Below are 17,439 nucleotides of genomic sequence, written 5' to 3' on the forward strand. Positions count from 1 at the left end.
AAACAAGTATTTACAATTTACAAACGGCAAACTCTGATACTGACTAACATTTTCCTCATCAGCAAACATTCAAATTATAACCCAGATCACTGAATTTAAATGAGCCCGACTCTGAAAAAAACGGGGCTTTAATCAAGTGCTTAAAAAGTCAATCCAGATTAGCCTGTGTAGTCCACACACTTTCTTTTAGAAGAGACTTTCTTTCAACAAAAGATACCATTAAGGCAGAAAAAGTTTTCTCTGATAAGCCCGTGTCTACTTGACACTTAAGGATGTTCGATCGTTTCCACTTTACGGTAATTGATTCACTATATCGTGAAAATTAAAAACCTTTATATATTTTCACGGTTTCAAAATATTAGGTTGGAATAAACGAGTGTAAATTCTAGTTTTACTGTTTTGATTATGCGCCTTTAAATTTTCGGCATTTACATTTTTTCGAGATTTACTGCATTGAAACCAAGCGTTCGATTGCTTGACGTCACTTCGTGATCGACATCGATGAAACGCTTGCTTGCGCTGTAGATGTTATTTTCTGTGCAAATGCAAGCGTCTATTGATAACAAAACGATAATTTGTCAACAATGAGAATCAGATACTTGGCTTAATAGTTTTCATTTAAAATGTCTAATTTGGATATAATTCGGAATAAAAAACGAAACTTAAAAGGTATTGAAAACAACAACGTTCTAAAGAACAATGTGGATTTCAATAGAAAGACTATTTCCACCGACAATCAGGATTTCCGGTATGACCACTGTTATTTTGACGATTTTTCTATCGGTTCGTCGGTAAGCGTGACCACATGTGACAACAGCGATGCTAGTTGGATATAAAATTGGTAGACGTGTCGTTGAACTCGACACATTGACCGAATCGCTTTTAGCATGCAGTGCTTGTCAAGTGCCCATGAATTTACTTAACACTGTAGAAAGCAGGGATTTCGGACAGGCATGTGTTTTGGACATACAGTTTAGCAATTGTGGTGCAGTAAATAATGTGGCTACTGGACGGAAACATGGCAGAGTTTATGACATGATCACAAAGCTTGCATTTGGGTAAGACTTCTTTGTCTTTTTGGTACATTGGTGCATTATATCATGATTTATTGTGTAAATTACTGATACTTTTGAATACATTCAGATAGTTATCTCTAAGTAATTCGCGTGTAGTCTACATGCATACATTTTTATATTGTACTTGCTATATTTTTCCTTCATATTTTGTCTGATTTACTGCCAGTAAACACAATTACAGTAGAATGTGAATGGTTGTCCTTAGTTAAACATGTATATTTTAAAGTGACATAAGTTTATTTTCTTCCTGCAGTCCTAGTTATTAATACCGGTAATAAATATGAAATTTTACAAGTTTACAAAACATAAATATTCTCAATTTGTCAAATACGTATTGGTTTTGAAAATAAAGGGCTTGAATTAATTATTATTTGTGTGTATGTAGATCACTAGGTCTTATAAAATGTTGTAACTTTTGTAAATTAGTGACATTATTTCATATTATTTTATTCCGCATAAGCATATTCTAGCATTGTGCATTGTCAACTGTTCTGTCATTTACTGCAATCTGTTTCAGGTAAATCAAAAACTGGGTGTTTCACCTTGGACTTTCACATCGAAACTGGCCCTTCTCCATGACCTTCAGCACAAAAAAAGAAAGGCTATAACTGTTACTTGTGCAGCAAAACAGTGACGCATAAGACTTAAAACTCGAACGGTATTTTTAATTATGGGCATTTTATATTTAAAACACAGTATTCTTCATTTGTATGCCCCCAATTGGCGACATAGTTTTTGCACTGTCCGTGGGTCGGTCAGTCCCTCACACTTTTCGTGCCTGTTCTCTAATTCAAGTAGTTTTCATCCGATCTTCACCAAACTGGGTTTCTTACAATTGTATGGATTATTTTTTTATATAGTTACAAAGTTGGAGTTTGGGGCATCCGTGTCGTGTGGACACATTTCTTGTTGTAGATTGTATCAATAGATCCATCAATTATATATGCAAAGTAGTAGTAACATTTAAAAGCATATGCTAATGTTTGTAAATTGATTATTGTAAAAGCATTAATGTGCTGTGTAATCATTTCTTTAAATAAAAATCGGAGATAACCCATGAAGGTGCAAGCAAATTTTCCAATTTGAAGTTCTGTTTTTCTGTTCAGGCATTCAAAGGACAGTGCAAGAAGTACGAGCGGGACCAACATACAGTTCAAACATAGAGGACCAAGACGTTGAAGTTACAACTATACCCCCACCTATACCCAAGCCTGGTCCAGCAGGGCTAGACACTACTGGGAAGGAATTTGTTTTCTTTGATTTGGAAACAAGAGGGTTAGGTAAAGTTTATTTTTAACATATTCCTTATTCACAGTGTTGCACATACAGAAGTTTATCTTGGTCCAATTCAGGTATTTAGGTACTCTAAATCTCCAAAGTTGAACTTCTATTAAAAAATATACTTATTTACTTACATGTATAACATAATTCAACCTGCTACTGCTGAGTAACTCAATGTGTCAGAGATATCGTGTGAATTGTTGGTCAACCTAGCATATGATTGAATTGCAACAAGAGTTATGTTCAGACTAATTTCTCATTTTGCTTTCATATAATACATCATTCTTAATCTTTATTGATAAAATGATAGTAAATACCACTTAGATGATGCAATGTTACATTACCCACAACTGGCTTTAGTATATTATTGTGCATCGTTTAAGAATTTAAACACTATTCTCTTCGCTTCTTCAGATTTATGAATACATAAGATCATTAGATGCCTACAACTTACTTTGATATATCCATGAATGGAAGAAAAGAGAGTTTCAATTTTCATAATAACAGTTATTATGCCCCCCTTGGAAGAGAGAGTTAATATTGTTTTGCTGGATGTTTGTCTGTGGGTAGATCATTAAGTTTCCGATCAATAATTTGTCAACTTTTTCACTGATTGGCTTTTTACTCTCCATGTGCATAGGGATTGGACAGTATATAACCCCCATTTAAATTATGGTCACTTAGTCAAAGGTCACAATAAGTGTGAAAATTGTTTCCGATCAATAACCCTTCAACTGAAAATTCTCTTAAACCACAATGCATAGAGAATGAATGTGAAGGAACCTCTTCTACGATTGTTCACATTAAGCTTCAAAAAAAGTCCTGTCCTGGTGGGGGGCAATGTTTTTCCCTTTTATATTTAATGTAAACACTTCAAATGTATTTTAAGAAGTTTACATTGTACTTGGGGGAGCGACCCAGGGCTCTGTGATTAACGGGGCTAAAATGGATTTTGTGCAATTTCTATTTGAAATTTTTGTTTTGTTTTTTTCAGAGCACACTTCTCACATAATTCAGATAGCTGCAGTGCATTCAACTGGTCAGAAGATTTCCTTGCAAGCATCAGAAATAACTGGAGTGACAGTTGTTAGCGACTCTATGCTTGTCAAGAGACAAACAGTAACAGCTGTCCCCATCAAATCTGCATTGACAAGTTTTATAACATTCTTACAGAAATGTTCACCAATTATTTTAGTTGGGCATAATATAGAGTCTTTTTATTGTAAAGTGTTGCTCCGTGCTATCCATACTTGTTGAAAAATGTTTGAGTTTCAGCAAAATATTTGTGGCTTTATAGAAACTTAAAAATGTTAAAGGAAATATTACCAAATATGAAATCATATTAGCAGGAACATTTAGTTAAAGACGTCATTGGTGAATTATACATGGCACATGGCGCTATACAGGATATTTTAGCTTTACAAAAGTTAGTGACCTCTGTTCCTCTCGACCAAAAATTGTTAACAAATATTCATTCAGCTTTTACCGAGCAGTGTTAACATACAATGTGTAACTAAATGTTGCTTCCAACATCAAATCTTTACAAACCATAATTGATACAAAAGTTATAAGTCAAGGTGTTGCAAGGAAAGTTGCAGGAAGTGGATTTCAACTTAAACATTTGAGTCCTGTATCAAAAAGAAACGGACTGAGTGGTTTGAGGAGCCCCCTTTCAGAGGTTACAAACGGACAAATCAGAGTAACAAAATCAGAGAAAATAATATGTACAATAGCGAGTTATTTGTTGCCTGACATCTAACCAATTGTAATTTGCATCTTGTATATAGATAAGCTATGAAATCTAATAGCTGTTACATCATTGTTTTTCCTTCTCGATGACGAACATTGTTGTGATTCTTATGTCAGTTGTATTTCTCATGTTTCACCTAAGTTGTAAGATATTTTTGGCAGTGCATTAAACCACAGATGGTGTGTGAAACATAATTGCCCAGCTTATTGTATTCTTTGTTGTTTTAAGCTTTACTGGCCAAAGGCCAGCAGGGCTTATGTTATGATTCTGTGTCCGTCGTGCGTGCGTGCCTGAACGTTTCCTTTAAACATCTTCTTCTCCTAAACTACTGGTCCAATTGTGATGAAATTTCTCAGGAATGTTCCTCTTTCAACGTTGTTCAAATTATGCCCCTGGGGTCAAATTTGACCCTGCCCCGGGGTCACAAAATTGAACATATGCTTATATAGGGTCTATTTTGTGAAAACTTCACATATTTTTTCGTCCATAACCATTGGGCCTTGGGCTTCCAAATTTGGTATGTAGTGGCATCTTATAGTCCTCTACCAAGTTTGTTCAAATTATGCCCCTAGGGTCAAGTTTGACCCTGCCCTGAGGGTCACAAAATTGAACATATGCTTATATTAGGCATTTTTTGTGAAAACTTTAAAAATCTTCTTGTTCATATTAGTATGGCATAGGGCTACCAAATTTGGTATGTAGTGACATGTAATAGTTCTCTACCAAGTTTGTTCAAATTATGCCCCTTGGGTTAAATTTGAAACTGCCCCGGGGGTCACAAAACTGAACATATGCTTATAAAGTGCTTAATTTGTGAAAAAAAATTGTCCATATCTATTGGGCCTAGGGCTACCAAATTTGGTATGTAGTGACATCTTATAAACCTCTACCAAATTTGTTCAAATAATGCCTCTGGGGTCAACTTTGACCCTGCCGCGGGGGGTCACAAAATGTAATAAACGCTTATAAAGCGCCTATTTTGTGAAATCTTTAAAAAATCTTGTCGAAAACCATTCTGACTATGGCTACCAAATTTGGTATGCAGGAACATCTTATAGTCATCTACCAAGTTTGTTACTTTGGGTCAAATTTGACCCTGACCCGCGGGTCACAAAATTGAACATTATATACGCTTGTATCTTGCTTATTTTATGAAAACTTTAAAAATATTCTTGTCCTTAACTCTACATCTAAGACTTAGGGCCACCACATTTTGTATGGAGTGAGATATAGTAGTCCTCTACAAAGTTTGCTCAAATTATGCCCCTGGGGTTAAATTTGACCCAGCCCAGGTGGTCACAAAATTGTACATGTGCTTAAATAGGGCCTATATTTAAGTATCTGCACATGCGGAGAATATTTGTTTCAGTCTTTTTTTCAGCAGTGGAGCGAAACAGGGCCATCATGGCCTCTTGTCTTTAAATACACATCACACAGTTCTAAAAATAATTTTAAAATACCTAATACATATGTTCAATTTACAACCAACAACAAGGGTAACAGGTGGGTGGGGTAATTTAAGATGTTTATTTGAACATCAACATTGTTTTTACAGTTGTTACATCTGAAATATTTTCATAACAATATACATTATAAATATTTCTACGTGTATCACATTTCAGTTGATAATTTGATTGTTATGGAGCAGTTATTATATAGATATGTTTTAATTACTATTACAATGTTAGTCATTGTATTTTTGAAATTACGTCCATATTAAAATGTCTATAGCAAAAAAATATCCACGGTGACCTATCAATTTCTTTACTTCATTTTAATGCTTAGCTAGTTTACTTTAATTATTGAGAACTTCAAATGAATATGAATATTACATCAACAGAAATATGTATCTGTGTTGCATGTTATCTATTTTGAACTGTGCAATAAAAATTTCAAAACAAACAAAAAACTAGTCATACTTATTTCTCATTATTTTTTACGATTTCCATAATTTTTGGTTTTAAAACTGTTCACTATGATAATACACATGTTACAGTTGCTAATCTAATGCAATCTCAATACTATTATGCCATTTTAAATGTATTACACAAAAACATTTTACCGTACCCCCAAATTTATGCCCCGAAAAAATGACCTTTTTTCAAACGCACATGGCATTTAAAAACCTTCGTTATCTCAAAATTATTCACGGTGACCTCTCTTTTTTATTTTATATTAATTTCAGATACAGATTCATTAATCACCATACAAAAAATTATAGCATTCCGGATATTTTGAAAATTTTCACAAAACGATCGAACATCCTTAATGCATATCATTACGCCCAATTTTGCCAGATGGAGGCTCCAATTTGTTTCTATACTTAACCCTTTACCCCTTATATATGCATTTTGACGCAGTTTGAAGTCCTCTAGAAAATCAAATTGAATTCAAGTCCTGTTTGAATATATTATTAAAGTTTGAAAGGAATCATTTCAAACCATAAGATAATGATGGGTAGCAAACAGCATAAAACCTGAACTGACTGCGAGTTACTCGCTGGCTGTTCTGGATTTATGCTGGTTGCAAAAGCCATTTTCACTTTGCTTCTGATGGGGAAAGGGTAAACATCAAACTAGCCATTCATTAGTACAAGAAGTGACAGTGTACCTATCATCTGGGTTGATCTGGTAGTATGTGTGGAACACCTTGTCCTTCACCCAGGAGATCTTGTTGAGTGTGGCCTCAGGCACCGCCTCTTTCAGAGTGGCACTGCGGTAGATGTGTGCAAGACCCATCAGGGCATCACGGCGGATCTTGAACTGGGGATGGCAATGAGTGAAACTTAATGTTAATTTCTTTCTTCACAATAAGTAAGTTCAAACATATTTATACAACTTATTCAATCAAAATGAGTAAGTCTTAAAGAGACGCTCTTGACTCAATTTTGATGGAAGTACAAGTTCTTGGTGCCTTTGGGAAAACTTTGCTTATGCTTGTGCGTAAAGCATCTTTCAAGATTAGCCTGTAAAGTCCGCACAGGCTTGTATGGGATGCAGGGTTTTTTTTCCACTTTTTGGGAAGATAGCCCATAGCTTCGGAATTGGGAATTTTATCAGCATTTTCATGAAATAGGGAAAATAAATTCATTAGCCTTTTTTTCCACACGAAAAGTCCACTGATAAGGGAAATACTAAATTTGATTTAACTCTTTATAATCATTCAAATTAAAAGAAAAAAAATCATATTATACTTTGTTAGATGTAATTTAATTAAAATTGAGATAAAATACGCATAAGACTTCTTTCTAAAAAAAAAAAAAAAAAAAATCAAATTTTTTTTTTTTTTTTTAGGAAATTGGGAATTTTTTGCCACATTTTGGGAAAAAAGTATACTTTTTGGGATTGGGAACATAGCCGAATTTCGGCTATAAAATCGGGCCAAAAAAAAACCCTGGGATGACACTTTCTGCATCAACTAGTTAAGATGAGACTTTCTTTAAACAAACAATTCCATTGAAGTGGAATCTGTTATCCTTGATGAGCATATGTGGACTGCACAGGCTAATATGGGAGGACACTTTAGGCACAAGCATTAATTCCTGTTTTCCAAGAATGAAGCTCAAATGATAAATAAAAAGAAATGCCCCCTCAATGAGGATCATCAAGAGACCTCCCTTTTCGAGGACAGATACGCTAGCCACTTAACTACATTCCAATAAGTGAGCTTTAACCTCCTCTGCACCCTATCCACTTAACTACATTCCAATAAGTGAGCTTTAACCTCCTCTGCACCCTATCCACTTAACTACATTCCAATAAGTGAGCTTTAACCTCCTCTGCAAATACATGTTCCAGGGTTCTCAATAAAGTTTTAGCCAACAGGCCAAAATAAGAAACCAACAGGCCTTCTAGGGGGGTCCGGGGGCATGCTCCGACGAAAACTTTTAAAATTGAAAACTTGATTTCCTGCATTTTATGGCTATTTTAATGGCCAACCAGGCACTTAAAAATGAGCATTTTTTGTGCATTTTATAAATTTTAGCTTTTTTAACTAACAAAAGATACATGAAAAAAAAGGTCTTTATTACAAGTAAGTTTCCAACAAAGGTTTGCCATAATTCATTAAAAATACGATTTTTCACAAAGTGTATCATAATTCGGATAAATACGACTTTCGGATACGTAATTGCACTCGATTTTTAAGGTCAATTTTAAAGATTTTCATGGGTTTTTTTTGCACAAGGTTCCAATTGGAACATTTTATTCTGATAAGGAAAAAAACTTCGATTTTGGATAGGGAATGGGGCTGAAATTCGGCCCTACAGGAATGGGCGGAAAAGGCCTGATCGTCCGTCTACCATGCACAATTTGCGTTACATTTTCCCAACAACAAAAACTTTGCATGAACATAATAAAACGTAAGCAACAAAAAATCACCATGTGATGAAAAGCGTCAAAATATTCAAATGTTTTTAAGACCGATGAAAATTTGCGCCTTTTAATTATTGTTGTTGTTGTTGTAATGCGTTAAGGAAGATAATCAAGTGACGTCTTTGCTTAATAGCAAAAAGGAGCAAAATTACCGAAAAGACACGCCAATTTTCGAAAAGTCATTTGCCGATTTTCCAAATCTGAGCAATTTTCAACCGGCCAAAATCTGATTTCAAACGGCCGATTTTGCCGGTGGCCGGCTGTTATAGAGAACCCTGATGTTCAATTGGAATATTTATGTTAACTTTGACCTTTGACCTAGTGACCCAACAAGAGACGTGTTTGTTAGAAACACAATGCCCCCTACTGTGCCACTTAGAAATATAATTTCTATTTATCATTTGGCTGGTATAGAAATCATCTACCTTTAAAGCTTATTACTTCCCTTGGATTTTGTCCAATCCAACCGGGGAGGGTGGGGGGGGGTCTATAGACAGTCAAAAATCACTGACAACCATGGCCTGTGGTTTATCAAAGAGATCATAGCCAGAGTTCATCATGTATCTATGGACATAAGTACACAGGTATGTAATGAACACTACTATTAACAACTAAGTACGTGAAAGAAATGATAATTATATCATTAAAAAAAAACTTTGACAAATCAATCATTTGAGTTATAAATAATCAAAATAATAAATCTGGACAGTAACTGTGAAAAGAACTTCAATTCTTTGTAAGGAAATATATAATATGAGATTTATAATTATATAAATTACTTCCCTTGAAAATAATTGTCTCTAACAAATCTCTATTTTTAGTAGCAAATAATTAAAAGCCACTACCGTGACAGTAGATTCACCACTCAAAATGTGCAGCTCCATGAGATACACATGCATGCCAAATATATTAAGTGGCTATGTTCAATATTGAATTTTTATCTCCCTTTAAAGCTTATTACTTTTCTTAAATGTGTATTTTTTACCGTAGACCTTGAAGGTTGACCTTGATATTGACCTTTTACCACAATTTGTTTGTCAGAAACACAATGCCGCCTACTGCGCCGCTTAGATTTATTTTAAAAAAATATATACGTGGGCAGGTCAGATAACTATGTCCATTTGAAGCTGATTACTTCCCTTGACTTTGTTTTTTTCGACCCTAGACCTTGAAGGATGATGTTCACCTTGAAATTTTACCACTCAAAATGTGCAGCTCCATGAGATACACATGCATGCCAAATATCAAGTTGCTGTTTTCAATATTTAAAAAGTTATGGCCAATGTTAAAGTTTTAGCACGACGCCTACGGCGGACGACGAGCTAGCTATGACAATAGCTTGGGTTTTCTCCGAAAACAGCTGAGCTAAAAACTAATTAATTGGTTGCTGCATTTTAAACCTCCAGATATGACTTCTACAATTGCAAACTGTTAACACTTTTTTGGCAACCCCTGTTATTAAACAATGCGTTTAATTCAAAAGGAAGAATTTTCCCTTTTTTTTTTTTAATGTTTTTTTAATTAATTCTTAAGTCATCAATTTGCGCAGTCACTAAGACGTAAAACTTATAATTGAGAGTGAATCAACCTTAATAGATAAATGTTATTGATTTAAAATAAATATGTCATAACTTGTACTAGAGTTGCAATTGTTTGTGTTACCGCTCAGTGTGAAAAACAGTTTCCATCATTTTAAAAAGGCTGTTAAAACACACATACTTTTAAAGGTTAAACACTATAGTAACAAAACACTTATAAATCTAACCCACATTCTGAGATAAGAAGAGATAAAAGCAGTGATAGGATTTAGGAAGGCACTGTTATTTGTGATGTTTTTCTACAATTCTAATAAATCATTATTGTTGAGGGACATAGATTTTCAATTATTTCATTGGTTTCCTGATCCACAAATTTCACAAAAACACATTGAACAAGACTATTGCCAAGCAATATAGTCCCCTACCGGCTCCACCATTGTAAGAAATTTCACCATTGTCAGAAATTTTTTAATTTGTATTTGTTGCCACAGCAACCAGAATTTTTGACGCAGGGACAAATTGAAATGACGTGCATAATGTCCATATTGCCATCTGTCCATGTTCCAAGTTTCATGAAAAAATATTTAATACTTTTAATGTTATCGCAGGATCTAAAAAACCACCATTTCAGCAGTATTTCTTGTCTACTTGTTGCCATAGCAACCAGAATTTTTGACGTAGGGACAAAATGAAATGACGTGCATAATGTCCATTTTGCCATCTATCCATGTTTCAAGTTTCATGAAAAAATATCAAGAACTTTTAAAGTTATCGCAAGATCCAAAAAAGTGTGACTGACTGACGGACTGACAGACAGACAGAGCGCAAACCATAAGTCCCCTCCGGTGTAACCGGTAGGGGACAATAATGACTGTGGCAAATTATTATATTTCCAAAGTCGGAAATTTATGAATTTACGTTTCCACATACTAGCAATAAAAAACAACTAAATTTCAGCCGGACAACTATAAATGTTTCAACAGTATTTCTCCCCCAAACCTTCTTATCTCGAGTCCTCTCTTTGATGACCTCCAGCATCTCGTCAGTCATGATGTCAAAGTTGGCCTTAGCGATGGTTACCAGGGATGTGACAACCTCCTGACGTACAGTCTCCTCCGAATCGTGCTGACGAATCTTCACTTGCTCTGCACGGAAAATTTGGCAATAAACAATTTCGCAATTAGTCAAATAAACTAAATATATGTTTAATGTTTAGAAACAAGAGACCATGAGTAATTTCCCAACAAACATTTGATAATAGTTTTCAAATTAAGCATTTTCTGTAATCAACCTCAAATAAATTATCAATTCTCTAGAATTAAGCATTTGTAAGGAAGAAATATTTAACTGTGTTCTGAGAAAACTGGACTGAGCAAAGTGTCAACCCAGATTAGCCAGTGCCAGAGCTAGCGCTGGCCCAAAATTTCTTTGAGCCAACCAGATTTCTTTTTTTTCGGCGCGTGAAAAGTGGTTTTGAAATAACAATATATACTATGCACTTGTTCATATTTCTTTTTATGACAACAAGGGCATATCACATATTATATAACACGCAGTTTTCAATATAGAAATTAATATTATGGTACTTTTCAAAGTACAAACATAAGTTAATTAATACATGTACACTTAACAGTGGATTAAGTTGTTCCAAATTTGAAATCCTGAAAATTAGGCCGGGGTCTTAGAACAAGGAACCCAACAGGAATAAAGGGCAAAGCCTCCCACCCCACCCAGAGCTCTTACAAATTGTTCTTTGTTATAGTCTTTCCAATTGCAATTTCAAGTGAATACAATTCGAAATAATATAAACCACATCATCTGTATTACCGCATGTGTATTCGTCATTCTATTTCTTCTATAAAGAGCTCCGAAAATAAATTTAAATCAGCAAAAAAAATGTATCTGAAAACGACAGTCCAAAAAATTTTACGCGTTTTGCACTTGAAACAAAATTTGCATATTGTTTGATTGCAGAAAATGAAAATCAGTAGCCTATCAAATACGTAATAAATATACCATTTGGTTGACATTTTTATTTACAATAGCATAGCTTGGGGGTAAAAACAACTTCTAAATTATCACCTTTTATTTCAAACGATGACGTCGATTATCGACAGAAAGGTGTAACATCATCAACATAGAACTAATTATTTAATGATCATCCTTGAATTCAGATCGATAGTTGGTAGAAAGGTCTAAAGTGATCAGCTGAGAAATTAATTATTGTTGCTCTTCTTCTCATTTGTTTATCTTTAAATAGGACGTTTGCCATCGGCTGCTAAATTGTTGGTAGACGACAGTATTCCAAGTGTCTACGCATGATTGACCCAATACATGTATTATGTGTGAGCGAACTCAATGTTGATTGGCCAGCTACCACGTGCACTTCAATAACAATATTTTAAGGTCAAGCGATGTCTCATGTTCTGGTGCAGACCGGCTTTTGTTTATTGTTCAATTTGCGAATACTTTCAATGAAACAAAGAGAAAACTATAGAAAACCAGTCTGGATTTAAATGGCGGATAATTTCAATAAAGATTTGCGAGATTTAAGCATTTTCGCAAATCAGAATTTTCTTTAGGCAAATTCTCGATATTTTCGCAAATGTCTCTAATGGCGAACGACAGCGCGAGCCCTGAGTGCCATCCCCACTGGCTAATTAGGGACGACTCTTTCTGACTTGATGTTTGCTAAGAAGAGACATCCACTTCAATGAAAAAAATTATAAAAGTGGAAAGTGTCATCCATGATTTGTCTGTACGGACTGCACAGGCTATCTGGGACAACACTTCACACACATGAATTAAGCCAAGTTTTCCAGGCTCACTTTGTCTCCAATTAGTATCTCATTTGTTATAACAGTCACATCAATGATACAATCCCCACAGAAATATCCACAATTATAATATAACTATATTCATTATGAATTGAACATTTAACTTATCTTTAAAAATTTAATAGTACGCATATTTGATCATGAAACAGTAAAAACCATTGCTGAAACAAACAGGTAAAGTTTTATCCCCACTGAGGTAGCGTACTTTAGATCTCCCCCAAATATACACTGCAACTCCAATATATCACGGTCCGTTATATCGCGCTGTCCAATATATCGCCAATCGGCTATGGCTCCAAAAAATCTGACGAGCATAATCCCTAAATAACATGTTTTAAAATCTGACAAGGGACAAAATTGTCACAAAACCAGGTTTTCATTGTGAAAGAAAATCTGATAAAATGAGACAACTCAAACTGAACTTTTGAAATGAACAAACAAAATTAACCCCCTTTGTAAATTTGTTTAAAAAAAATAATCAATTTTTTGTCGTGGCGACCTTGACATTGGAGATATTGACGTGATTCTTTCGTGCGACACACCGTCCCATGATGGTGAACAAATGTGCCAAATGATTTTAAAATCTCACAATGAATGACATACTTATGGCCCAGACAAGCTCATTTATGGCCATTTTTGACCTTTGAACTCACAGTGTGACCTTGGCCTTGGAGATATCAATGTAATTCTTTCACGCAAAACACCGTCTAATGATGGTGAACAAATTTGCTAAATGATTTTAAAATCTCACAACGAACGACAAAGTTATGGCCTGGACAAGCTTGTTCCGCCCGCCCATCCGCCTTCCGACATTCGCCAATCTAATAACCATTTTTTTCCTTCAGAAAACCTGGTTAACAATTAGCTGAGATAAAATCTGTTTCAAAGTTGCATTTTACCCTTTTTTTCACCCACCTTAATTTCTGTTTAATCCGACATTCATAATCCAGTTTTAACCCGATTGTTTGCTCTTATTGTACACCACTTTAGCACCTGTGTACTGCGATAAACAAACTTGCCAATCACAGGTCATTTTGGGTGTTACCATTCTCTATTGAATTTGCTTTGAACTGCAGAAACGCACCAGTAAACACATGAAGGTGTATACAATTATAACTGTAAATGTCACAAGTCAATACTGACCTATCTCAACAATCTTTGCACGTTTGATACAGTGTAAAATTCTTGCTTTTAATTGAGAGGTGAATCGTGTCCCTCAGTTGGTCAAACTGCCCATGCTTTCCATGAGGTGAATGACATCACTTTATACATGGGTCTAATTTGTGCATGCTTTTTTTAACAATAATACTTGACAATGGTTTTCGGCATATAAATTTAATTATACACATTTGAAAATACTTACATGGAATAATGTTTTGTGTTATAGCAATGAATAACATATGGATATAACACATAATTCAATATGGTAAGTAAATAGTGTGTTTTGAGATTGCAACTATGCTTATGCATACATATACATGCATGAATAACTTTTTATACAATTTATATCGCGCGCCGGATATATCACGATCGCGATCTTTGGATCCCTTCAAACGCGATATATTGGAGTTGCAGTGTACTCGTAAACTGACTCAAAAGCGTTTCAATAAGCCTTAAGCGTGAGATGCAATCGAGCATTAATAAATATGTAAAAACTAATGGTTCACACTGTTTAACACAAAAGCGGGTATTTTACCCAATACATCCTTGACTAGTTCTGGGTGGTGGGTGATGAAGTTCACAGATGACTGCACACACACAGTCCTCACAGTGATACTGATGTCATTGAATCTGGAATACAAACACAAATACTGCAATGCTTTCAAAGTGAACATCTCTGATTTATAACCAATGATAACCATATTTTATTATAACACTGGGACAAATTAGCTTAGAATTTCATTTGTAAAAGTTGTGGATGCGGCTAAAGAGCCCCCTTCAATTTACATTCAATTTTTCATTGATTTCTGAAAGTTTATTTTCATTAATACAGAAGTGAGAGAGCTGGAAATAACAGCATATACAGTATTTTTGTATAAAATGAAAATCAATTATGTATGTTAAGATAACCTCAATATATTTTTATCCAAATATATACTTAAAATATGCATTTTTCTATATTAAACGCCAAAAAACTGCCATTCTGTGAATTGACAATATTTGTGATTCTACTCTTAAGATAGTTAAAATTGCCTCTAGGGAGTCTCTATTTACTTTCTTTTCTCAAACAATAATGACTGAGAATCATGGTTTAGTTACATTTGTAAGCATTTATTGATATATTACCTGCCAACGAAGCAGTTCCACAGGGGCTTGTTCTGCTCTGCCAGGTTGGAGCCCTGGTCTGAAAACATGCGGGCCAGCACCTTGGTCACTGCCTTTCTCTCTGACTCCTCATTGCTCTGTGGAGGAAAACACAGCAAGTACAGTAATCTCCCTTGTGGTGGCAAACACAGCAAGTACAGTAATCTCCCTTGTGGTGGGCAAATACAGCAAGTACAGTGACCTCTCTTGTGGAGGCAAACACAGTGAGTAGAGTAATCTCCCTATACAGCAAGTACAGTGGTCCCCCTTGTGGAGACAAACACAGCAAGTACAGTAATCTCCCTTGTGGAGGCAAATACAACAAGTACAGTGACCTCTCTTGTGGAGGCAAATACATCAAGTACAGTAATCTCCCTTGTGGAGGCAAATACAGCAAGAACAGTGATCTCCCTTGTGGAGGCAAATACAGCAAGTACAATAATCTCCCTTGTGGAGGCAAATACAGCGAGTACAGTGTTCTCTCTTCTGGAGGCAAATACAGCAAGTGCAGTGATCTCCCTTGTGGAGAAAAATACAATAAGTACAGTGATCTCCCTTGTGGAGGCAAATACAGCAAGTACAGTGATCTCCCTTGTTGAGGAAAATACAGCAAGAACAGTGATCTCCCTTGTGGAGGCAAATACAGCAAGTACAGTGATCTTCCTTGTGGAGGCAACTACAGCAAGTACAGTAATCTCCCTTGTGGAGGCAAATACAGCAAGTACAGTGTTCTCTCTTGTGGAGGCAAATACAGCAAGTGCAGTGATCTCCCTTGTGGAGAAAAATACAATAAGTACAGTGATCTCCCTTGTGGAGGCAACTACAGCAAGTACAGTAAACTCCCTTGTGGAGGCAAATACAGCAAGTACAGTGTTCTCCCTTGTGGAGGCAAATACAGCAAGAACAGTGATCTCCGTTGTAGAGGCAAATACAGCAGGTACAGTGATCTCCCTTGCAGAGGCAAATACAGCAAGTACAGTGATCTCCCGTGTGGAGGCAAATACAGCAAGTACAGTAATCTCCCTTGTGGAGGAAAATACAGCCAGCACACTGTTCTCCCTTTTGGAGGCAAATACAGCAAGTACAGTGTTCTCCCTTGTGGAGGCAAATACAGCAAGTACAGTAATCTCCCTTGTGGAGGCAAATACAACAAGTACAGTTATCTCTCTTGTGGAGGCAAATACAGCAAGTACAGTTATTTCCCTTGTGGACGCAAATACAGCAAGTACAGTAATCTCCCTTGTGGAGGCAAATACAGCCAGCACATTGTTCTCCCTTTTGGAGGCAAATACAGCAAGTACAGTGTTCTCCCTTGTGGATGCAAATACAGCAAGTACAGTAATCTCCCTTTTGGAGGCATAAACAGCAAGTACAGTAATCACCCTTGTGGAGGCAAATACAGCAAGTACGGTAATCTCCCTTGTGGAGGCAAATACAGCAAGTACAGTAATCTCCCTTGTGGAGGCAAATACAGCAAGTACAGTGATCTACCGGAGTCAGAAAAATGGAATTAATGCATGTGCGTTAGAGCTGCAACGGGTACCCGAAATATCTGACGATATCGGATCCAACTTCAGATTCGCGGGTATGGATCCACCCCTGGAAATTTCGGTTTTGAAAATTTATTTTCATAGTTGTATGTAACCTAGCTTTGTTTTCACGAGTATTGTTTTTTATACAGACTGGTTCTGTTTAAAAGATAAAACATACGTATAATAGTTGAAATTTATTGACGTGTGACAGTCAAATAGCAGATCCTTCGTGATTTTCGGCTTTTATTGTATAAATGTGTAATTGGACATTCCGTAATGAGCCCCGAAAGCAAAACTAATTCGAAATCATGGAGGATTTACACATTGCAAATGCAATTCCTATTGGCAATAAGTAAGTTTTCAATCCTAATTGTCTTTCTGAGTTGTATTAAAAACAACGGTAGTGGATCCAGTGTGACTGGAATGTTATTCAGGTAAATTTTGCATAATTTCGCGACCTGTCAAATTGTGTTCTTGCATCGTGTAATGTCTTGAAAGCATCTTTCGTCATATACTAAGTTTAAATGCTATCTTGTGATGCAAGGAACCTCAGTGCCCAGTGAGAGAATCTTCTCCACAGCAGGAGACCTCGTCAGTGCTCATAGGGCTTGCCTGGACCCGGACAATGTTGATATGTTGATTTTTGTGAAAACAAACATCAAACTGCATGAACAGTTAAAAGTGTATGTTAACAAGCGAACTATTAAGTGAATAAGTGTTACGGTTTCGTTTTATTTTGACATTGCTA

At 35.7% G+C, this 17,439-nt stretch overlaps 1 protein-coding gene and 1 long non-coding RNA gene across 2 annotated transcripts in view; one reads left to right on the plus strand and one right to left on the minus strand.

Annotated features, from left to right (window-relative positions):
- LOC127879950 (sister chromatid cohesion protein PDS5 homolog A-like) overlaps nt 1-17,439 on the minus strand; it is a 107,883-nt gene that overhangs the window by 69,936 nt on the left and 20,508 nt on the right. The window contains exons 9-12 of the mRNA XM_052427082.1: nt 15,142-15,257; nt 14,552-14,646; nt 11,018-11,163; nt 6,718-6,869 (exon numbers count right to left, since the gene is read on the minus strand). Coding sequence (XP_052283042.1) covers nt 6,718-6,869; nt 11,018-11,163; nt 14,552-14,646; nt 15,142-15,257 — 509 coding nt within the window. The remainder of the gene's footprint in view (nt 1-6,717; nt 6,870-11,017; nt 11,164-14,551; nt 14,647-15,141; nt 15,258-17,439) is intronic.
- Nucleotides 584-3,418, plus strand: LOC127879954 (uncharacterized). The gene is made up of 4 exons (XR_008049363.1): nt 584-1,058; nt 1,594-1,734; nt 2,183-2,356; nt 3,352-3,418. It is a non-coding gene; the product is annotated as an uncharacterized LOC127879954 (long non-coding RNA).

Source organism: Dreissena polymorpha, chromosome 4, assembly GCF_020536995.1.
Source record: "Dreissena polymorpha isolate Duluth1 chromosome 4, UMN_Dpol_1.0, whole genome shotgun sequence".
NCBI lineage: Eukaryota > Metazoa > Mollusca > Bivalvia > Myida > Dreissenidae > Dreissena > Dreissena polymorpha.